Source organism: Sarcophilus harrisii, chromosome 5, assembly GCF_902635505.1.
Source record: "Sarcophilus harrisii chromosome 5, mSarHar1.11, whole genome shotgun sequence".
Lineage (NCBI taxonomy): Eukaryota > Metazoa > Chordata > Mammalia > Dasyuromorphia > Dasyuridae > Sarcophilus > Sarcophilus harrisii.
The window spans coordinates 65,261,606-65,286,574 of record NC_045430.1 but is presented as its reverse complement, the minus strand read 5'-3'; the positions used below and the strand labels follow the sequence as shown (position 1 = coordinate 65,286,574).

At 35.5% G+C, this 24,969-nt stretch overlaps 1 protein-coding gene across 2 annotated transcripts in view; it reads left to right on the top strand.

Moving 5' to 3' along the window:
* ASB13 (ankyrin repeat and SOCS box containing 13) overlaps nt 1-24,969 on the top strand; it is a 66,849-nt gene that overhangs the window by 41,457 nt on the left and 423 nt on the right. The window contains exons 3-7 of one of the 2 annotated variants that reach the window (XM_023504661.2): nt 5,445-5,632; nt 8,964-9,114; nt 11,837-11,971; nt 18,358-18,549; nt 21,803-22,925. In XM_023504661.2, the coding sequence (XP_023360429.2) occupies nt 5,445-5,632; nt 8,964-9,114; nt 11,837-11,971; nt 18,358-18,549; nt 21,803-21,930 (794 nt within the window). In that variant the 3' untranslated portion in view covers nt 21,931-22,925. Of the gene's footprint in view, nt 1-5,444; nt 5,633-8,963; nt 9,115-11,836; nt 11,972-18,357; nt 18,550-21,802; nt 22,926-24,969 lie in introns of those variants that run through there. The other variant, XM_031939973.1, reaches the window with a different exon arrangement.

Below are 24,969 nucleotides of genomic sequence, written 5' to 3'. Positions count from 1 at the left end.
CTTTGTTTGATTATATCTATTTGTTATTGTGAGAGCTTATTTTATACTGTTTTTGTACAGTTGGAGTTCAGGGAAGTAGGAGGAAGGGAAAATAAATTCTCACTAAATGAAAAGAGACACTAGATTTTGAAGGTAGATATCATCATACAGCCTCTTCAGTTGTTCAAATAAATATATCTTTTCTGGTTTTCTCTGGACTCTTTATTTTTGTATTTCCGAATTCATATATCAGCTCTAGTCTTTTGATCAGAAAATTCTTGAAAGTTCTCTATTCTCTATTTGTTCCCCCCCTCCCCTTAGGATCACACTCAGCTTTGAAAATTATCTCTGTTTGTTAATCTTTCTTTTGCCTGTTGGAATATTGCATTCAATGAACTTTTGATTTTAGTAGAAATTGCTACATCTTTCTGGCTTCTCAGTGCTTTTTGTTTGTTTTTGTTTTTGTTTTTTTGTTTTTTTCTTTGATGTGGGAGCTCTGGCAATATTGTCTATGACATTTCTGGGAACTTTTCTTGTTAGGATTCCTTTCCAGACGCAATTGGTATTTGTCTCTTCACTTTGCCCTTTGGTTCTAATAGATTTGGGCAGTTTTGCTTAATTTTTTTTTTAATATAGTGTCCAGAGCTTAAAAAATAATAATCATTTTCAGAGCATCCAGTGATTTTCCTTGACCTGTTTTTTCCAGGGTAGGTTTTTAAAATATTATTTAAGTGTGGCAGAGCTGCACATGTCAGCCTTACTTTTTCTTCCAGAGACATCGAGGTCAAGTGCCCAGACAAAAGTCAAGATGTCTGATGATGGCCCAGAATACAGTGGATGAGTGCAGCATCTCTCAGGGCTCCACAGCATCCTCCTCAGATGCCTGCCTTTATGGCCACTGGGACAAGTTTTTCTCATTCCACCAGGGGAAAGCTTGGAGTAGAGAGCACCCTACCTCACCCAAGCTGGTTTAGCTTGCTGCTGAGACGGTTTTACTGGGGTGTGGCTGCTGGGTGTGCTCCAGCTTCTTGGAATCACAGGGGAGAGCAGAGCTCCAGGGGGATGCACTGGCACTGTTACCATGAACACCCTGGATCCCCCCGGTACATTTTAGGTACTTAGTGAGTTGACTGATTAACCATCTCAAAGGATTAATGTAGTCAGGGCCCTGCAGACTTGGAATGTGCTTGCTCCAAAGATCCCTGAGTCACCACATGTCTTCTGCCGGACAAGGTGATGGGGGTCTATGTTTTGCTGTGTTATCTTCTTATGTTATGGCTAACTTCCTTTTATTAACTCTTGATCTATATATAAATATGTCTCCTTTCCTCCCTGGATTGCACCCCATTCAGCCAGAATTAGGCTTAGCCAGGGAAAAATAACAAATTTATAGTTGTCCAATTGGGTTTGGTTGTGTGATTTTCTTCAGCTATATTAAGTAGCACATGAGTAAGGGTAAGAAAGGAGATTAGCAGTGAAAATTAACTAGGGTTGGGGTTTGGCAAGGTATGAATGTCAATAAAAAAAAAGAGGCAAGGGATTCAAAAGTAAAGAACAGTATAATGAATTATATGGTTTATATTATAAGGGAGAAAAGTGAAATTAGAGTAAATCTAAGCAGAATAAGGGTAACTTAACCATTCTTACAAGAGCTGGTGAAATTGTCTTCTGTAGAACAAAATGTTATAATTACTGGGAAATTCTGTAATTTATCAATTAAAGCTTTCAAAGGCATTTTATTTATTTATTGTTTACAATGAACAAGCAATTGTATAGAAGAATGAGATTTTTTTTTCTGTTGTTTCTATCATATCTCTATAATACCATTGAATACTCATTTTAGAACCATAGTCAAGGATAGTAATCTCATTTTATTACTAGCCTCCCTGAAAGAAAATAATGAGTGTAAAGGGCTATTTTTATCATCTTCTCAAATGTTGAGGAAGAAATAGTCACTTTTAGTCTGGAGATTCTGGGAAGGCTTTCTAGAGGAATGGATTGTTGTGTGAAATAGATTTTAACAGACATAAATGTGGAAGAAGGATAGTCTAAATGTAGTAGGACATCATCCTTCAGTAATATGTGGAAAGTTGTAGAGTTGAGGTTAAGGAAATCGAAAATGATTACTGCATTTGAATATAAAGTATTTGAAAAAAGAGTAAAGAGAAATAAGGCTATTGGAATTAGCAACTAATAAATTGGAAAGCTTTGCACTATTGTAGTTTTCCATTTTTTTATAGGTCTTTGTCCATCTAAGTCTTTTCATGCTTTTCTGTAGTCATCATGTTTATCATTTCTTACATCACAGTAATACTTTTACATTCATATGCCTCAATTTGTTTATCCATTTTCCTCTTGATAGCCATTTCCTTTGTTTCCAATTCTTAATTACCCTGAAAAGCTCATCTACAAATATTTTGATATAAATGGAACCTTTTTGACATTGACTTTCTTGGGGGATTTCTAAATTTAGTATATATTTTGCTCTTATGTGTACATACTGTCTCTCGACCTCTTCTAGTATGTAAGCTTCTTGAGGGCAGATAGTATTTCTTTTTTGTATTTTCAATTTCCAGCATCTAGTGGCATCTGGCATATAATAGATGCTTAATAAACGCTTTCCATTTTTAAATCTTTACATTCTCTGTTTTATGCTGTTTTTCACTTAAAACAAAACAACCCTCCCAATATGTAAGGCATTTTGCAAAACTGATATTTTGTGGACAGTACCTGCAACATATAGTAATTAGACATGACACTGAAATAAAAAATAAATTTTGCCTCTATTTCTTTTTTTTTAATTAATTAATTAATTAATTTTATTATTATAGTAACTTTTTATTGACAGAATCCATGCCAGGGTAATTTTTTTTACAACATTATCCCTTGCACTCACTTCTGTTCCGATTTTTCCCTCCCACCCTCCACCCCCTCCCCTAGATGGCAAGCAGTCCTATATATGTTGAATATGTCCTAGTATATCCTAGATACAATGTATGTGTGCAGATCCAAACAGTTTTCTTGTTGCACAGGGAGAATTGGATTCAGAAGGTAAAAATAACCCGGGAAGAAAAACAAAAATGCAAACAGTTTACATTCATTTCCCAGTGTTTTTTCTTTGGGTGTAGCTGCTTCTGTCCATCATTGATCAATTGAAACTGAATTAGGTCTCTTTGTCAAAGAAATCCACTTCCATCAGATTACATCTTCATACAGTATCGTTGTTGACGTATATAATGATCTCTTGGTTCTGCTCATTTCACTCAGCATCAGTTCATGTAATTCTCTCCAAGCCTCTCTGTATTCATCCTGCTGGTCATTTCTTACAGAACAATAATATTCCATAACATTCATATACCACAATTTACCCAACCATTCTCCAATTGATGGGCATCCACTCAGTTTCCAGCTTCTAGCCACTACAAACAGGGCTGCCACAAACATTTTGGCACATACTGGTCCCTTTCCCTTCTTTAGTATCTCCTTGGGGTATAAGCCCAGTAGAAACACTGCTGGATCAAAGGGTATGCACAGTTTGATAACTTTTTGGGCATAATTCCAGATTGCTCTCCAGAATGGTTGGATTCGTTCACAGCTCCACCAACAATGTATCAGTGTCCCAGTTTTCCCGCATCCCCTCCAACAATCATCATTATTTTTTCCTGTCATCTTAGCCAATCTGACAGGTGTGTAGTGGTATCTCAGAGTTGTCTTAATTTGCATTTCTCTGATTAATAATGATTTGGAACACTCATATGAGTGGTAATAATTTCAATTTCATCATCTGAAAATTGTCTGTTCATATCCTTTGACCATTTATCAATTGGAGAATGGCTTGGTTTCTTATAAATTAGAGTCAGTTCTCTATATATTTTGGAAATGAGGCCTTTATCAGAACCTTTAACTGTGAAGATGTTTTCCCAGTTTGTTGCTTCCCTTCTAATCTTGTTTACATTAGTTTTGTTTGTACAGAAGCTTTTTAATTTGATGTAATCAAAATTTTCTATTTTGTGATCAATAATGGTCTCTAGTTCATCTTTAGTCACAAATTTCTTCCTCCTCCACAAGTCTGAGAGATAAACTATCCTATGTTCCTCCAATTTGTTTATAATCTCGTTCTTTATGTCTAAATCATGGACCCATTTTGATCTTATCTTGGTATACGGTGTTAAGTGTGGGTCCATGCCTAATTTCTGCCATACTAATTTCCAGTTATCCCAGCAGTTTTTGTCAAATAATGAATTCTTATCCCAAAAGTTAGGATCTTTGGGTTTGTCAAACACTAGATTGCTATAGTTGACTATTCTGTCTTGTGAACCTAACCTGTTCCACTGATCAACTAATCTATTTCTTAGCCAATACCAAATGGTTTTGGTGACTGCTGCTTTATAATATAGTTTTAGATCAGGTACAGCTAGGCCACCTTCATTTGATTTTTTTTCATTAATTCTTTTGAGATTCTTGACCTTTTATTATTCCATATGAATTTTGTTGTTATTTTTTCTAGATCATTAAAATATTTTCTTGGAAGTCTGATTGGTATAGCACTAAATAAATAGATTAGTTTAGGGAGTATTGTCATCTTTATTATATTCACTCGACCTATCCAGGAGCACTTGATATTTTTCCAATTGTTTAAGTCTGACTTTATTTGTGTGGAAAGTTTTTTGTAATTTAGCTCATATAATTCCTGACTTTACTTTGGTAGATAGATTCCCAAATATTTTATGCTGTCGACAGTTAGTCTGAATGGAATTTCTCTTTGTATCTCTTGCTGTTGGATTTTGTTGGTGATGTATAAAAATGCTGAGGATTTATGGGGATTTATTTTATAACCTGCAACTTTGCTAAAGTTATGGATTATTTCTAATAGCTTTTTCATAGAATCTCTAGGGTTCTCTAAGTATACCATCATATCATCTGCAAAGAGTAATAGTTTCCTCACTGCCTATTCTGATTCCTTTAATCTCTTTCTTGACTCTTATTGCCGAGGCTAGTGTTTCTAATACAATATTGAATAATAATGGTGACAGTGGGCAACCTTGCTTCACTCCTGATCTTACTGGGAAAGATTCCAGTTTTTCCCCATTGCATATGATGCTTACTGATGGTTTTAAATATATGCTCCTGACTATTTTAAGAAAAAGTCCATTTATTCCTACACCCTGAAGTGTTTTTATTAGGAATGGATGTTGGATTTTATCAAATGCTTTTTCTGCATCTATTGAGATGATCATATGGTTTTTGTTAGTTTGCTTATTGATATAGTCAATTATGCTAATAGTTTTCCTAATATTGAACCAGCCCTGCATTCCTGCCTCTATTTCTAAGGACACAATTTTTCATTTCTAGAAAACATAATGATTGTATGAGAAATAGAAGAAATGTGGTTATGTTTGGAGAAAAGGGTGTTTTGAGATTCAAATTGTGTGGCTAGTATTTAAAGGGCTTCTTTTTCTTTCTAGGTTTCTGGGTGGATAGGACACCTGTTCATGAAGCTGCCCAACAGGGTGAAACCTTGCAGCTACAGCAACTGATTGAGAATGGTGCTTGTGTCAACTTGGCCACCGTGGACTCCATCACACCTTTGCATGAGGCTAGTCTTCAGGGTCAGACACAATGTGTAAAACTTCTGCTGGCTGCTGGAGCCCAGGTTGGTTATCTTTGAATGGAGACATTTTTTCAGGAGGGGTGAATCTACAGTATAGAGGTTCATTCTGGGTTACTTTACCTGCTCCTGAGGAGGAGATGTTTTTGATAATAGTTCTTTTTTGAATCTTTAATTTGAAAGTTCATTCAACTCATGTACCACTTTCTTGTGTCAAGTCTTTCCTGATGACCTATGAAGTAGCTTAGTTGAAATGAAGGAATAGTTATGAAAATTCAAGGGGTTGATGAACTAGGAGACAAAGGGTTTGTGGTAGAAAAAGAACACAATAAATTGTGTTCTGACCTCTTTGAGAAAGGAGATTATAATCAAGAACAAATTAACCTCATTTCCTTTTTTGATAGTGGCTAATAGATAATCAGAGGAGGGGAATGCTGTAGATATAGTTTATTTAGATTTTAGGAAAGCTTTTGATAAAGTGTTCTTGTATAGAAGATAGATGTGGATTAGAATAGTCAGAACTGGATGAATGGCTAGACTTGAAGTAATTGTTAATGTTTTGGTGTTTATATGGAAGAAGGCCTCCATTAAAATACCTTAGTTCTCCATGTTTGACCCTATACTGTTTTAACATTTTTATCAGTTACTTGGTTAAAGGCATAAATAGTATACTCCTCTCCTCTGAGATGACACAAAGCTTGGAAGGGATAGCTAACATGGTGGTTTGTCACAGTTGAAATGATTTTGACAAACTAAAACAATGAACCTGATGTTATCAGATGATTTTGGTAGAAATAGATTTAAAATCTGGCTCTTGAACACAAAACATCCAATTTCACAAGTGAAAAATGGGAGAACTATATTAGATGGATATTAATTTGTTCTGGAAAATGTGAGTCAGCAATGTGATATGACAGCCAAAAAATGAAATGAAATCTTGGGCTGCTTTAAGATGGAGCATAGCTTCCAAGAAGAGGGAGATGATGATCCTTCAGTACTTTTTTCTCTTTAGACCTCATCTGAAGTATTACCAGCTCTGGAAACCAAGGTTTAAGAAGAACCATGCTAAAGCTAAAGAGTATGCAAAAGAGGATATCCAGATATGATGAAGTGTCTTGAGTTAATGCATATGAAAATTGGTAGAAGGAATTGGGCATGTTTAACTTGGAAAAAAGAAACTCCTGGAGGTGGTCTTCTTTTTAACTATATTTTAATTTTAACTCTTACCTGATTTTGTTTTGTTTTGTTTTGTTTTTGAAGTGGTATTTAGGAGAAGAGGGATTAGATTTGTTTTGTTTTTTTCTTGAAGGGCCAAAGAAGTAGCAGTGGGTGGAAGTGACAAAGAGGCAAATTTAGGCTCGCTGTTAGGAAAAATTTGCTGACAATTAGAGCAAAAATGTCCAAAAGTAGAATGGCCTACCTTGAGAAGCATTATTAGCTTCACCATCCTTGAAAGTCTTCATGTAAAAGTTGGACAGTCACTTGTTCAAAATACATAATGGTGCTTCTTTTTTTATGTACTAGTTGAATTAGATAGCCATTGAGATAATTTCTAACTCTCAAATTTCTGTGACCTGGTAGATTATAGCAAATTAGTGATTTAACAACTTAAGAGGACAGATTTCTGAGTGATGGCGATAAAGCAAGGGTTTTGAAGTAACAATAAAGAGCAAGGAATCTGCTCACCTTTCCTCTTGGCCTAATGTATCTGAACATGAAAAAAAATACACTCCATACTAAATAAGATGGCTAGGGAAGTATGACAATATGAAGAAAATAAAGGATAAAGAGGAGTTTATTTACAAGAGCTTCTAGAAGGCAAAGTAAATGGAGAGGGTGGAAGAAGAGACTATGGGGAGGCTAAGTGGAATGGAGGTTATATAAGGAATGATAGCAGTGTAAGGAGGTTATAACTTTAGTAAACACTGGATCACAGAAATTGAGGGACAGATGGGAATTTGCTAGACAAAGGAGAAAAGTGTTGGGGTACTGACTCACCAAGGTCATGGGAAGTCAAAAGATCGTTAGTATAGGAGCAGTATATTCTTTCACTAGATTAAAGAGATGGAAATGATTGGGAGAATTTACATTGAGTATCAAATTAAGTGTAACTACTTAGTAATTGGGTCCTACAAGTCAGGACTCACCTGTACTGAAATGACTGTACCACTAGTCTAGATCAGGATTACTACTGAGATATTGTTGCTAACCCATGGTCATGTAGCTAGTGAGTATGAGGCAGAACTTAAACTCCACAATAGAGTTGTAACTACAAGCCAGTTTCTTGCTTTTTTAAAGCCAACAGAGTTATAAACAATATTTTTTCAAAAGGGATTGCATTCAGGATGCCTTGGCACTAGAAGGTAAGATAGTACTGTGGCAATAAAAAGAGAAGAGTTATTGAATTCCCTTTTATCTCTCTTCAAAAATTCTATATTCTTTTCCTCCCAAACTCAAGGGTATGCTAGAGTCAGCTCAAACTGAAGCCAATTGCTAAATTTTCAGTATGAGCATTCAGTATGAGTAAAAATTGGCAAATAAAAAATTAGATCTTGATTTATTGTTTTGTTGATTGTCTAGATTTAAGAAAGTAATGAAGACAATGTTAATAGTACAAGTTAAATTTAAAAGTGTGTTGTGTACACTTTTTTTTTTTTTTTTTTGTCTTGAAGAGGTAATTGTTAAACATTTTATCAGCATGCCATTGCTTAAACTCCTAAACTTAGTACTTCCTTGACCCTTGTTGTGCTCTTTAGGTCTTTAATTTGATCAAGGAACAAAGCTGAAATTACATTTCTTAACAAAAGCATTTTCTAAATTTTGATGGAACAAGTAACTAAGCTTATTGTTAAAAGTTTAAATCTATACTTAATCATTCACTTGTGTGATTGTAGGCAAGTTACTTAATTCAATTCAGGCACTTAGTAAATGCCTAATGTGTCCTAAGTTCTGTACTATATATGTAAGCAAAAATGAACTAGTCTCTGCTTTTAAGAAGTTTATAGTCTGCTTAATCTTTCTGATCCTCAATTTTATCATTTGTAAAATGGTAATATTAGGACACTACCTATTTCATAAGGTTGTTGTGAAAAAAGATCTATAAACTGTAAAATATCACATTAATATTATCTATTATTATTTATTATGATTTAGGAGCCTTTGCTGGATGAACTTTGATCATGTGTAATATATGGTATTATATAGTAATTATATGGTAATATATGGTAAAGCACTTTGTACTATAAAGTATGATGCAAATAAACTTAGAAAATAAGAGAGATCCTTGATTATAGTGACATAGGTATTGCCAAGAGTTGTTTTCCATCAAGTGTTGTGTGTGTGTGCGCGGGCGCGTGTGCTTTTTTTCCTTTTTGAGGTGGATGCTCGGAACATTGATGGCAGTACCCCCCTCTGTGACGCCTGTGCCTCAGGCAGCATTGAATGTGTGAAGTTGCTGCTTTCTCATGGGGCAAAGGTCAACCCACCACTGTACACTGCATCCCCACTACATGAAGCCTGCATGAGTGGTGAGTAGTCTTCTGTAACCTAACTATCCTGGTTTTCTTTCATATTCTTTTTGTTTAAGGTTCCATGCTAGTCAATCAATAAACATTTATTAAGGCCCTACTATGTGCTAAGCATGGGACTAAGGATTGGGGGTACAGAAAGAGGCAAAGTCCCCTCAAGGAGACTGATCGAAGGAGATAAAATGCAAATACATATACACAAAGTTATATACTGGATCTAGAAGAAATTTGAGGTTTTAGAGCATTCCAGCCAGAGAAAATGGTTAGAGCTGAGAGAGAGGGGGGCTTGTGGAGCAGCCAAGAGACCGCTGTCTTAGAATCAAAAACTCTGTTAAGGAATGAAGTATAAAAACCTGGAAAGAGAGTTGGGGACTAGGTTATCAAAGCTTTGAATGTCAAATAGTAAAACCATGTTAGTGACTGAATAGTAAATGATTGGAGTGGGGCAAGAACTGAGAACCCAGCAGCAGGCTATTGAAGCAGTCCTTGTGAAGTGATGAGGACATCCCCTGGAGCGATGGCATGTCCAAGGAGAAAAGGGAGCATGTTAGAGAGGCTTCGGCAACAGGGGTACAGTGAAGGAGGAGAGATCCCACGGAGCCCAGGATCACTCTGGGCTGTCCCCATCAGTAACGGGGAAAGTAGGAATGGGGAAAGTTTAGGAGCAAAGTGAGATCTGTCTCAGACTTAATGAGTTCAAGATGTCTGAAAGGCATTGGAGATGCAAAATTGGAGGTCAGCAGAGATTGAAGCAGGATAAGTAGATTTGGGAATTATCAGCATAGGATTGGTAATTGCAACTTTTACAAGTGAGGAAATTGAGGCCTTCAGAGATTAAATCACGTGGCCAGAATCACAGCTTTCATAGAGATGGGAATCAAAGCCAGGTCCTTGGATTCCAAAGAATGAGGTGGTTCAAGTAATGATCTCTGAGATTTCTTCCAACTCTGTATCTTAAGTGGAAAAGTTAGTGCACAAAGACACAGAGGTAGAGATATGCATAAAATATTAATGGAACAGGAAATAAGTCAATGTTGATAGAACAGAGGGATACATGTTTAGAAAATAATGGAAAATAAGGTAGAAAAGTAGCTAGAAATCAGATTGCAAAAGAATATAAATTCTGATTTGTGAAGGAAGAGATATACAATTTTAGACATGTTTGAGACATTGAATTTTTCTGTTAAATTGCTATTTCATGTTGGATTTGAATTCAAAGACTCTGGATTCAAATCTCTGTTCCACTAATTACTACCTGACCCTGAACAAGTTATTTAATTTTTAATTCTCTAATCTTAAAAAAAAAAAGGAGGTGGGGGTTGGTCTTGATCATATCTAAATCAAATATTTTATCCCTGACACTCCCAGTTTCTGAGTTTGGTTGCCCATTCTCTGACCTCTGCAGCTTTGGATGCAATTAACCACATTCTTTTTGGATTATTTTTTCTTCCTTGATTTTCATGAAATTACATCCTCCTAATTCTCTTTCTACCTTTTATTCTATTTCCAATCTCCAGGTTGCATTTTGCCTCTTCTTGTACATTCTGTCTCTGCATTCTTTTTTCCTTGGTCTACATGTGCTTCTATTGAGATGATTTTAAATATATATTTCTATTCTTGAGCTCTCCTTTGATCCCAGTTCATATTGTAATTACCTATTAGAGATCTACACCTGGATGTACTGCTGGCATCTTAAACTCAACATGCCTAAAGCTGAAAACACTGTCTATTCTCTGAAAACTTCCTTATATCTTATTCTGCATTATAGTTATGTATGTGCATGCCATGTCTTCTACTGTGGATTGTAAGTTTCTTGATAGAAGGTACCAAGTTATATGTATTTAGTTTTATGTATTTAGTGACTAGCATAGTACCTTGAATATAGAAGATGTGTACTATGTTTGTTGAATGATGATGACAAGAAATCAAGGTAGAAAAGTCCATCAGTCTCTTAGAGCTGAAACTTAGAAAAAAAAGTTAGGGCTGAAGATAAAAGATCAAGAATTATCCACAAATGGATAATAGTTAAAGCCAAGAGAGTGGAAAACATCTCTGAAACTGAGGATATATATATATATATATATATATAGAGAGAGAGAGAGAGAGAGAGAGAGAGAGAGAGAGAGAGAGAGAGAGAGAGAGAGAGGGAGGGAGGGAGGAGAGAGGGACTAGAACTAAATATTGGAACAGGCTTATTTTGGTCAGTAGACAAAAAAGAATCAGGGAGGGAAACAGAAATAAAGGAAATAGAGCCAATATAATGTTAGTGGAAGATTGGTAGAAGGTTCATCCATAGCATTTTGGAGATGCCAGTACAAAAATGACTGCAGGATTCATAGTTTTTATAGTGTTTCCTGAAGTAAGAGGGAGACAATGGGGTAAAAGATAATGAATATTATCTTTCCCAGTCAGGACTCGTCTAGGAATAATAAAATAGGAATTGTCTACCTATTCCCAACAGAGAGGAAATTCTCTATCTAGTTTCTCTATTCCAGCTGTTATATAAGCATGATTGAATAGTTTCTCCTGTGCTTTGGTTTAGTAACTATTGTTTCCTTAGAGTCGCATGATAAATATGAACTACTTGCAAAACTAGGACAGAATTGTGGTTTTGTCTTTTTAAAGAGAACTTGGGATTCATCTTCTATCACATTATTATTTACATAAAAGAGAGTGGTCTACATTTGTTAACCTCCATGCTTCCTTTTTAATTTATTTAAAGGAAGTTCTGAATGTGTGCGACTTCTTATTGATGTTGGAGCTAATCTAGAAGCCCATGACTGCCATTTTGGTACTCCATTGCATGTTGCCTGTGCAAGGGAGCATCTGGATTGTGTGAAAGTGCTGCTTAATGCAGGTAAGTGGTTCTTAACTAGTACAGTATTGTTTGACACGTGACATTTGGGACCTTAACACAGCTTTTGCCTACTGGGGCTGATTACTAAATTGGGTAGAGAAAAGGTTTTAGGATGAGGCAGACAAATCAAATCTAGGGATGTGAATCATAGTGAAACTTCAAGACTTTATAGAATTCAATTAATTCTTAGGATTATCAGACATCCTCACAAAGTTCAGAATGGGCAGTTTCCCAAGATGGAAAATAAGGAATACATAGAAAACTTAAGATTTTTATATATTATAGTTTTAATAGCATAGTCAGAGATTTCAAACCTCCTTAACTTTCCATAATATCTAAAATCATTCTTTCTAGAAAAAGGCTTCCATGTTTTATTAATTCAATACTTTATGGAAGTTGTTTTTAAAAAGTTTTAAATTTTATCATTTTACTATTTTGATTGTGTCTTCGAAGTAGTCACATAGAACTGTCAAGAAATAGAAAAGAGCAGGTTTCTTATCTTACAAGCCTTGTAAAGAAGATGGATTTCCAGTTGTTAAGAGCTTTTCTATTTTCTTTAGTATGTCTTTTTTTCAACTATTACCATAGTAGTTATTTTTTTTTTTTTTGGTCTTTAATTCTGAGCATCACTTTTTAAAAATTTATTTAATAGCCTTTTATTTACAGGTTATATGCATGGGTAACTTTACAGCATTAACAATTGCCAAACCTCTTGTTCCAATTTTTCACCTCTTATCCCCCACCCCCTCCCCTAGATGGCAGGATGACCAGTAGATGTTAAATATATTAAAATATAAATTAGATACACAATAAGTATACATGACCAAACCGTTATTTTGCTGTATAAAAAGAATCAGACTCTGAAATATTGTACAATTAGCTTGTGAAGGAAATAAAAAATGCAGGTGGGCAAAAATATAGGGATTGGGAATTCAATGTAATGGTTTTTAGTCATTTCCCAGAGTTCTTTCGCTGGGTGTAGCTGGTTCAGTTCATTACTGCTCCATTGGAAATGATTTGGTTGATCTCCTTGCTGAGGATGGCCAGGTCCATCAGAACTGGTCATCATATAGTATTGTTGTTGAAATATATAATGATCTCCTGGTCCTGCTCATTTCAGTCAGCATCAGTTCGTGTAAGTCTCTCCAGGCCTTTCTGAAATCATCCTGTTGGTCATTTCTTACAGAACAGTAATATTCCATAATATTCATATACCACAATTTATTCAGCCATTCTCCAACTGATGGGCATCCATTCAGTTTCCAGTTTCTAGTCACTACAAAGAGGGCTGCCACAAACATTCATGCACATACAGGTCCCTTTCCCTTCTTTATAATCTCTTTGGGATATAAGCCCAATAGTAACACTGCTGGATCAAAGGGTATGCACAGTTTGATAACTTTTTGAGCATAGTTCCAAATTCATAGTAGTTATTTTTTAAAAATAGTTACTGGAATAAATTTATTTAATTATCTATTTATATAAATATGGAGGAATATCAATTCTGTTGAGCTTCTGAAATTAAACCTTTTTTGCCCAAGTGAAGGGAAAGATTCCTGACTTAACTTTTCATTCTAAGAATAGTGCATATCAAAACAAAGCATACAGCCTAGATAAATTTCAGAAATACTTTCCACAGACATAGGCCCATTAAGTGACCAGAGAACATAACTCTTTGAGAGCAACAAAGTTTTTAGGGCTATTACTTCATTGATGTTAAGAGTTGTGGGACTCTGGTGGTGGCTTGGGAGTAAGCGTCAGGAAGACTCATCTTTATGAATTCAAATCTGGCTTCTTGCTAGTCACTTTCTGTCTGTGTGACTCTGGGCAAATCACTTCACCCTGTTTGCCTCAGTTCCTTGTCTGTAAAATAAGCTGGAGAAGGAAATGGCAACCACTCTGGTATCTTTGCTCAAAAAACTTCAAACAAAAACATTAACGAAAAACAACAAAAGGGTGGTGTGTTAGGAGCTAAAAGAGCTCAGATTCCCCCAATACATCCCTACAAAGCAGCCAAAGAAATAATAAAGAAAATCAAATGAAAATAGCTATGTTGCTTCATCCAATTTAGGATTGTACAAAAAACAAAAAAATCTACCTGAGTCCTTCAGGGGCTCTGAATGAAGAAAAACCAGAGTAGGTGAAAGGCAAAGTGTACTGATAGATTCAGATCCATAGCAAAAGACAAGGTGAGAGCACATCTCAGGCTCAGTATTTGGGGAATCTTGCCTTGGCCACAGGAGGAAGGATGGTCTGGATGAAGGTCCAGTGCAGGCCCAGGCAGCTTTTGCCTGAATACACCACACGATGGCTGTCCTTGATGCTCAAAGAAGACCACAGTGACATCAGTGTTAGGGCCAAAGGGCAGCGGGTCTGACTGTGGCTCATCAGACCAGTGTGAGCTTGTCAGGTACAAGGGTCCATATGAACATTTGGAATGGACATGTCTTTAGATTTGCACATCTTTTCTTTTGAATTACTACAGTTCTGCTTTATTCATAGAGCACAGTGCTTTCTTTGATGTGAGCTTGCCATGCTGGGCCAGTGTCCCCCATGTCTCTCACAATTGATTCCAGAGTTCTTCAGAGAAACCTTGAGTGTCCTTGTATCCCTAAGTGCCTGCCTTATGTGAGTTCTTCGTCAAATAGTCTTTTAGACCAGTTCTGTTTGGCCAGCCCAAAGGAGTTGGCTCTCTGCAGCAATTGGAATGCTTGGCAGTTTAGTTCGACAAGGACCTCAGTGTCTGGTACCTTATCCTGCCAGGTGATTTTCAGAATCTTCTTAAGACAATTCAAAGGGAAGTGATTCAGTTTTCTGGCATGGTCCTGGTATCTTGTTCAGGTTTTACAGGTATACAAAAAATAAGGTTAGCACAGTGACTGTCTACCTTCAATTTGGTAGGCAGCCTAATACCTCTTCTCTCCTACACTTTCCTTTAAAGCCTCCCAAACACTGAGCCAGCTCTGGCAGTGCATAAGTCAACCTTATCATCTATGCATGTATATCCCTGAAAAGTATACTGCTCAGGTAAGTGAACTTATCTATATTGTTCAAATTTTTTCCATTTGTTTTAACAGATAGTTCCACATACAGATGGTATGGTGCTGGTTGGCGAAGAATCTCTATTTTCTTGGTGTTAATTGAGAGATCAAAATTAACACAGGCAGCAGAGAATTGGTCCATACTCTGTTGCAGCTTAGTCTCAGAAGTTGCATTGAGTGCACAATCATCTGTGAACAAAAAGTTGAGCATCAGCTTTTCCTCCATTTTAGCCTTGGTTTGTAGCCAATTCAAATTAAATAATTTGCTATTAATACAATAGCTTATCTTGATGCCTTTTTCATCCTCATTGAAGGTATCTGACAAGATTGCTGAAAATATCATTCACTAAAGCATGGAAGCAAGCACATAGCCCTGCTTTACTTCATTGATCATTGGGAAAACACAATCCATTATTCATAACCCATGGAAGTGGTGTACAGTACTGAAGAACTTCTCCAAGCAAGCAAATTTTGCCATGATCTTCCCACAAGCCCTCACAACTGACATTATTAGTCTAGGTCAGATGGCTAAATGTTGGATACAGACCTTTCTGCTCCTAGAATTTCTCTTTGGCCAGCAAACACCATTTTGACTTTTCTTCTGCCCTTTCTGAAGCCACACTGACTCTTGGGAGAATGACCATGTTCCAAGTAAAGGATCAGTCTATTAAGAAGGACTCTGGCAAGAATCCTTCCAAGCAAGGACAAAGAGAGAAGACTCCCTTCACCCCCACCCCCTTGATGGGACAACCTATTTCTCTTTCCTTTATAGAGATGGACAGTTGAGTAATCCTTGAACTCCTAGAGGATAACTTCCTATTGCCATAGAGCCAGTAAGATTTCAGTCAACTTTGACATTGCAATGGACCTGTTGCCTTGTAAATCTCAGCTGGAATAGAATCAACAGCAGGAACTTTGCCACACAGGAGGAGCCAAATGGCATTCAAAATTTCTTCAGTTGAAGTTCTGCTAGAGAGGGGTTTACTTCACCTTGAACAGGCAATGACTTCAGCATTAGTTGATGGAAGTGTTTAGCCCATCTCTCTATGATCATGTCCTTATTACTTCATAAGGGCTGAGTAGTTAAGAAGCACTATAGTCTTTGGCCCATAAATAACATTCAGGGCATCATAAAAGCACTTTGAATTATTACCATCAGTGAAAAACTGAATTTTATTTATCTTCCTCCTGAACCAAAAATCCTACATCTCTCTAAGCTTTGCTTGCACTTTACTTTTGATGAAGTTAAATGCTGCCTTCTTAGAGATAGATGAACTATTTTGTTGGTAAACTTGTGAAGTTCTCATTTTTCACTTGGCAGTTTCTAAAGTTCTCCATCATTTTTGTCCAACCAGTCTGGATGTTTGTGGCTTTTCTGGCTCAGATAAGTCAGTGCTATTTACCATGTCTCTGAAAACTGCCAACTCTGTTCCACTGCTGCCATCTGTGGGTTGGCTCAACTTTCCCTCTACATTAGCAACAAACTATTCCCCCACAGAGAAATGATCTAATCTTTTGACATTAAGACTTCTGATGAGAAGTTTTATATTGTCCATTTCTATTTTATATTTGTTAAATTCAGAATAAAATAAATAACTTTTGGGAAAATGTTGATGGATCACCATCGGGGGACTAGTTAGATAAATAAAATTCTTATTTACTGTTATCAGTAGACTAGTTAGATAAATAAAATTTTTATTTGCTGTTTTATAACCTGAATATTGGATAAAGTATTTCTCACTAACTTAAGGAACCTATTTAGAATGAACCACAATGTGTATTACAATATAATACACTGAGGTCTATAAATGGAATTGAAAGTCTTAAATCAAAAGGGTTTTTTGTGCTAATGACTGAAAACCAAACTGATATATAAATTGTACTTGGCAACATACTCACCTCCTCTTTCTTTTCAAAGGAAAGGGATGGAAAGATAAGAGTTGAATCTTTATTGCTTACTTGGCTTTTTATCACAAGACAAATTGTAACTGTATAATTCTTTGCTTTGAGTTTTTGGAAAGAGTTAGAGATGAATTAAGAAAATGCTCCTCCTACCCTTTTAGCATAATTTCAGTGAACTTTTCTTTAAATATGTTCTCATTAATTTATTTTCCTGACTCTCCTTTGGTTAAGACTCTAGATATCTTGAAATTATAAAATCAATAGATGTGATTTCACCATAAAAGAGTAACCAGGTAATAGTAAATCAAGATTTATCCCCTTTACATCTGTATGCTCATATGCAGGTTGGCTCTTGCTCGATTACAATGAGTAACGCTAGGACCAATGGGTAGAAGTTTTAAAAAAGCAGATTCAGTTCAGTGTGAGAAAAATCTTCCTAATTAATGATGAGAACTATCCTAGAATGTAATTAATTTATTTAATAGGCAATAAATTCCTCATTCCTCAAGTAATTTTTAAAAAATTGTGAATGATTATCTGTCACAGATATTGTACAGAGAATTCATATAAAAATGTTTCTCAAAGATACTTTTGTTCAGAGAACCAGGAGGAAAATGAATTCTCTACAGAGGGTGAGGTCTTCAAGATTTTTAGGTTTACAAGTGGCATTGTGTTAATATGAATTCCCAGAATACTACAGTTTCTTTAATCAAATTTTTCTTTTAATCAAATCAAATCAAATCAAAAGAGATCAAGTTTGTATTGACAATGGGATCAGATTTTTATCAACATCTTTTTTTTTTTATATTGCCTACATTTTTCCCTTTATTTTTCCCCTTCCTCTTCCTAAGAAAGGGAGCCATATAATAAAGAATTTTTCAAATTATAGAGGAAGAGAAGAAAAAAAGTTCAGCAAACCAGTCAGTATATTGAGAGGAAAAAATATGTTTTGTTCAGTGTTCCTCACTTGAGGATTTCAGAGAGGTCTTTTTTTTTCTTGTCTTTGGTGCTAAACTTATTCTTTATGATTTTGCAGATTTCACTTTTGACTGTTTTGTTGTTCTTCCCATTTACACCCTCGTCTGTGTGCATGTTGTTTTCCTTACTCTGCTTGCTTTGCTTTTGTCTCAGTTCATCATAAATCTTTTCATGCTTCTCTAGATTATTATGTTTGTCTTTTCTCACAGAACAATAATGTATACCACTAGATTCATAGTTACAAGATAGGCCAGTTCTTTGCTATTAAAAAATGTTGGTATGCATCATTTGGTATAGGTAGGCCTTTCTTTTTGTCAGTCACCTCCTTGGGGTATTTGCCTAACAGTGCAATCTCTGGATCAGAGAGTACGGACATTTTAGAAGGGTAGGCATATTACAGTGTTCTCCTTTTAACTTTTGGATAATGCCTTTGGTATGTATCTTTTGTTTCTCCTCACATTTTAGGAGCCAATGTGAATGCAGCAAAATTGCATGAGACAGCTCTTCATCATGCAGCCAAAGTAAAGAATGTAGATCTCATTGAAATGCTGGTTGAGTTTGGAGGCAACATCTATGCCAGGGACAATCGAGGAAAGAAGCCTTCTGATTATACTTGGAGCAGCAGTGCCTCTGCTAAATGCTTTGAGTATTATGAAAGTAAGTCTAATTTTTTTTTGGGGGGGGGGGATATTACCCTGTGTTTTGTTAACAAGGACCTGGATTTATTTATTTGTACAAAATTTCTAATCTTTCATTTTATAATTATCTAAGTAGCCACAATTTAAGTATTTGTTCACTAGTCATATTACGCTGTTCTTTATACAGTTGACCAATTAACAAGTATTTATTTAGCCTCTATTATGTGCCCAGTGCTTTGGTAGGAAGTGGGTAAACAAATACCATGAATGTAACAATTCCTGTTTGCAAGAAATTTAGATTCTAATCTGTTAATTTATATGTGCACAAGAAGGTCATAATATTTACATAGTTTTTTTAACTGTGGCCATGAGGTTTGTGTTGATATACTCTGAAGTTTCTTGTTATCCATAGTCTGCCTTTTCATGATAGTTAGTTGTTCTAGGTTGAAAAAGGTTCAGTCTGACCTGAAACAAGAGTGGAACTAACTGTCCTCTATGAGATTAATCCTTTAACCTTAGTTTCATTAGTCCTATATTCTAACTAGCACACGGTCTCCGAGATTTTTGATTTTTTACCTCATCAGTAAAAAAAAAAAAAAAAAAAAGAGTACTACTCTGATTCCCAATATATTTAATCCTTTTTAATTTTTTACATGATATACATGATTTTAAGTTTAGTTTATTTTGCTACTTGGGTTTTAATTTGTTATCATTCCTCAAAAGGATATTTTCCAAAGTTACATAATTTCAAATATGGTGGTTATGTTTACTAAATCTTAAGACTCATTTTTTAGCCCTACCTATCAGTTACACAAGGTTTTTATTAAAATTCAGCTAGTAAATTTCCATTACCTCTGATGTCAGTGATGTTTAAAAACTAATCTAAAAGGGCTGTATTTATGGGTTTTTCTTTTTTTAAATAAATGGGTTAAAAACTATTTGAAATATTTTTAAATGTTAAAAAATTGTTTCCATGTTTTCAAAGTATGTAAATATTAGAGTTTTTATAGGTGAGATACATAGTTTTTAGCAACAAAAATCAGAGAAAAATTTCCAAACATCCATGTTCAAAGTGTATTTTCCATAGAAAGAATTTTTCAAAAGGCAGTTATTTTCCCCCCTAATTGTTAAAACTTAACCTTTGTTTGATATCAAGCTATTTAGGAAACTAAAACAAGTATATATAACACCAAAAGCCATTTTCCACTGGATAAAAGATTTGAACAAACAAGTTTTAAAAATAATTATATACTATTAACCATATGAAATATAGCTGCAAATTACTACTAATAAAAAATGCAATTCAAAACAACTCTGAAGTTTTATTCCATACCCAGCAAATTGTCATAGATAACAAAATATGCCTATAGTCTGCTATATACTAAGGCAGTGACTAAAATATCCATAACTTTTGATTCAGACATCCTATAGATAGGCAGTAAATATACCCCAAGGAGGTTAAAGTTTAAAAAAAAAAGGTCTTATATCTATGTTTAATATGACTTTCTATAAGAAATCTATGTTTAATATTACTTTCCTATAAGAAATGATGAATGTGAAGATTTCAGAGAATCTTGGGAAGAGTTAAATGAACTAATGCAAAATAAAATATCCATAACTTTTGATTCAGACATCCTACAGATAGGCAGTAAATATACCCCAAGGAGGTTAAAGTTTAAAAAAAAAAAAAGGTCTTATATCTATGTTTAATATGACTTTCTATAATAAATGTATGTTTAATATTACTTTCCTATAAGAAATGATGAATGTGAAGATTTCAGAGAAGCTTGGGAAGAGTTAAATGAACTAATACAAAATAAAGTAAGCAGGACTAGAAAAACAGTATTCACAGTGACTTTAGCAACATAAATTGAAAGCAACAACAACAAAAAAAGAAAATAAGTGCTATTTAATTATAATGACCAAACTTTCCTGGAAGAGATACTACTGCTACTAATTAGTATATATATTTATATATATATATATATAAAACCCTTAAAGCTTTGTAAAGAGCTTTACATATCTTATCTCATTTTATCCACAACAATCCTGAAAATTAGGTGCTATTATTAATCCTCATTTTACAGATGAGGAAACTGAGGTGAATTGATTACGTGATTTGCCAGGGTCACCCTGCTTTCAAATAAAAGTCAGATTTGAACTCAGGTATTCCTGATTCTATGCCTATGATTTATTCCTGTTCTTTGTTCCTTGACTCCCCTCATTTACTTACAAGCTTGGTGGGGTCCATGCCCATATTTATACTTCCCAAAGTGTACAGACATGAGAATTTGTCTCCTTTGTTTGCAGAGGTAGGTAATCACAGGTGTAGTACACTGAGACGTGTAGGATGGCTCTAAGATTGTGGACCTAGGGACTGGGTGGTGCCCTTGACCAAAATAGGGATGTGTGAAAGAAAGAAAGGTCTTTGAGGAAATAAAATGAGACCTATAACGCAAATTGCCACCTATGCATGCCTACTCTGTGCATTCACAGCATCCTCCCAAAAACGAGGCAGTAGGTCCAAGCTTTTACTCAGTCATAGAGTCCCTGAAGGGAACCTTTTTAGTCATGAAGTGTCCTGGAGGGATGGAGGGTCACCGTTCCCTTCTCTTCTTCCCCCCTCCCCTCACTCCCCTTGGGTTTATTGGAGGAGGAAGGCAGTTTTTCAAATGGTGCCTGCTGGGGATGTCTGGGTAACAGCCAATACCTGGTGCAGAAAGTGAACAGTTGGAGTTCACAGAGAATGAGGAGAAAAGAGACTTGTGGAGTTCTGGGTCACAACCGGTGAAAGTCACGGTGGGGTTGTGTTGGAGATATCTTCCTGACTGGGTAATTTGGAAGAATCTTCCCCAGATTATTTGGTTATTTAGTGTCCCAATTTTGGAGATCATTGCCCTAGGAAATGAGTTAATCATTCATAGAGTAATGCTGCCTTATCTGATAGGTCTGGATGACCAATTAGAATACCATGGGTCTCAGAAACCCCAGGATAAAATCCCTTTTTCTGTTCTTTCTTCCTTGACTCCATGTTATTTATTTACAAGCCTGATGAGAGTACGTGTTCATCTTTGTACCTCTTATAGAAAATAATGGGTATTCATTAACCATTTGCTGTATGAATTAAAATCTTCTTGCTTTCTACTTGAGACTTTTTGAAAAATACAAGTATAAGGCTTTAGAATTTTATCTATAATCTTTTGGGGTCCATTCACCTGTTTGTTGTTCCTTAAACTTGACTCATGTATGTCCTTGTCTTCTACTTTTTCCAGAGACACCTCTGACTTTGTCACAACTTTGCAGAGTGAGCTTGAGGAAGGCTACTGGTGTCAGAGGGCTTGAGAAAATTGCCAAGTTGAATATTCCTCCAAGGCTAATAAATTACCTTTCATACAACTAAGACAAAGACATGGAAGAAAGAAGTGGTCTTGGGATTTTATCCTGTATTGCTAAAATTAATTTTCCCAACATCTGGCAGAGAAAAATGATTTTTGTATCTGTAGTGGTATTAATACTATATGCAGAACATTTCTACTTATCTCTGTTCTGTCAGAGAAATTATTTCAAGTGTAATAAGAAAGCACTAACTCTTAACTCTTTATTGTAGACATGCTTCTCGAATACAGCACTTTAATCTTGTCACTGTCACAGCCAATCACATTAGTGAGTGGAAAGGGAATTGCTATAGTCTGGGCTTCCTTTATTTGATGAACTTTCCTAAAGTGACTTACAGTATAAAGTGTGACTCAGAGCAGAGAGGGAAATGACAGTTGTGAATCTTTCTATGGAGACTTCTGAGCCTGCCTTTATCTGGTAAGAGCTCATGTTGATGTTTGGTACTCTAGTGTAACTGATTCCATTTCACACTTAACTTCTTTAGGATTATATGTTTATAGATAGGTGTGAGTTGTAGTTCAAATGCCTTGGAAAAACTTAAGGGCAGTCCCTTTAGATCATTGACAGCAGGACCCTGAAATAACTGCTCTATAAATACCCTTCTGTTTACATACTCTATTTTGCACAGTAGCAAGGCATTAAAAAAAGCCCACTGAGGCTAAAGGGATTTATGTTTCTCAGGAAGCTTTTTATGGGTCTGAGTTGTGGAGAATGATGACTGCAGCCTGTAATGATGTTTGTATTGATTGTAAGGAGTTCAGTCTACCACTAGTTTACTTAAAGACTGAAGGCCTGGTGAAGAATGGCATACTATTTACACAGGGGGAGGAAGAACCCACTGCCTTTATAATAGCTGAAGATTTAGCTTTTTTTTTTTTTTCAAGGTTCCCTACCTCATCATAGGTAAAGTTAAAACTTTCTCATTTGGGCAGTCTTTAAAGCCTAGTTAGTTCATTGTTTTAGGAAATGATATAATAAATGCTTTGTTCGTGTTCAGTCCCTTTCGACTCTTAACTGAAAACTCTTAAGCAATTAAGTCTAATAACATTTGCACATAATAAATTCCTATCTTCCTCAACCCTTCCAATATCCCCAAATCCAGATTTCAATAAAAGCTGTTGGTCAAAAGGAATAATATTGTATTCCATAGTCTTTTTTTTCCTAATGAACTCAAAATACAACAGAATTCCGGGGCAGGGGGTATTTCTCAGGATATTCCTTTGAAGTGAGGAAGAACAACTTTCACATTAAGTTTTGGAAAAAAAGAAAACTATGAAATCTTTAAAGGATTCTAGTGTTTTTACCCCTTCAGTGCTTGTTTTTCTACTACTATAATGCATACTCTCAGTGCCACTGTGAATTAACAACATAGAATGGGAGTGAGGAGACCTGGCTCAGTAACTAGTAGTGTAATTTGAAAAAAAAGCCTACCTCTCTGGGCCTTTTTTTCCCCCACCTCCAAAATGAGCATAATACATAGAGTATAGGTATTTTATGGTAAAGGATGTAAAAGTTATTTTTTAAAAAGTATGAAATGTAATACTAGAACAAAGTATTTGCAAAAACTGCCACATTTGACCTAATTAATTTATTTTCATTTAGTGTTACTACTTTCACATGTATTTATTTAGTCTTCACAACAATCCTGTGGGGAGTGCAAATTTTATACCTACTTTACAAAGATCTAGGATCAGTAAAGTTGTGGAGTTTTAGGTCACAACTAGGATGTGACAGTAATGCTAGTTTTTTGCTTTGGGTTCCTCTCTTTCAAACATGGGGTTATAACTATCCGTTTCATGAATGGCATATTGTGAAAAGTCAATCTGCTTATAAAGTGACATGTAGAAAGCAGTACAAAAGGACAGAATTATAGAAATCTCAAGAGATGGAAGGGATCTCACAAGTCACAGATCTAGTCTAGCCCATACCTGAATAATAATTTCTGAGTCAAAAGATGTGCTTTTAGACAGCTTTTTTTTTTTTTTTTTTTTTTAGTACTGTAATTGCAAACTGTTGTCCAGAATGATTGAACTAATGGTTCCAATAACGAATATATTTGTGTGTGTTCGACTTTCTATGCCCCCTCCAACACTGCTTCTGGTCTTGATGTCCAATGAAGATTACATGCCATTTCCCCAATGAAAAGCCCCTTCTACTTTTGGATAACTCATTGTTAGGAAGTTTCTTCTTATGTCTGGCACGAGTTTTCAATTTCCTTCTACTGCTTCTAAATCTACTCACTTGGGCCAAGAAGTCAGTTCTCTTCCAAATTATAGCCCTTCATGCATACTTGACAACCTCACTTAAATCTTAAAAATCACTGAAACAGAATTGAAAAGTAAGAAGGGACTTCAGAGACTCATTTACAAAAGGAATTCTTGATATCACATAGCAATAAAATGATCTAGCATCTACTTGAAGACCTCCAAGGAAAGGGAGCCCATAATTTCTCGAGGCAGGTCATTCCACTTTGGGAGTTGGAAAATTGTTGCAAAATTTTTCCTAAATAAAGTCTAAGTTTGCCTCTAGGCAACTTCTACCCACTCCTCCAAGTTTGGCCCTCTTGAGACCAAATGGAACAAGTCAAATTCCTCCTCTGTCTGATTGATAGACAGAACCTCCAAATGAATCTTCTCTCCAGGTTAAACATGTCCAATTTCTTCAACCAATGTTCATATAAAAGAACAGGCCTTCACCATTCTGGCCACCCTCTGCAAATTCTCCAACTTATACAACGCTAATATTGTTTCCTAGAAGTGACCACAACCGTTTGGATGAGAACTGATTGATAGGGCCCAGTTTAGGGGACCATTACCTTATTTCTGGGAGCAATGTGCCTTCAATATAGCATAAAATTAACTTTTTTGGCAGCTACATCACACTGCTCATTTATATTGAGCTTGCAGTCCACTTTAAAGCCCCCAATTTTTTTTCAGAACAATTGCTATCTACATATGAATATCCCATCTTAAAGTTGATTTTTTGTACCAAAGTTTTAAGATTAAATTTATCCTTACTAAAATTCATATATTATGAATACACT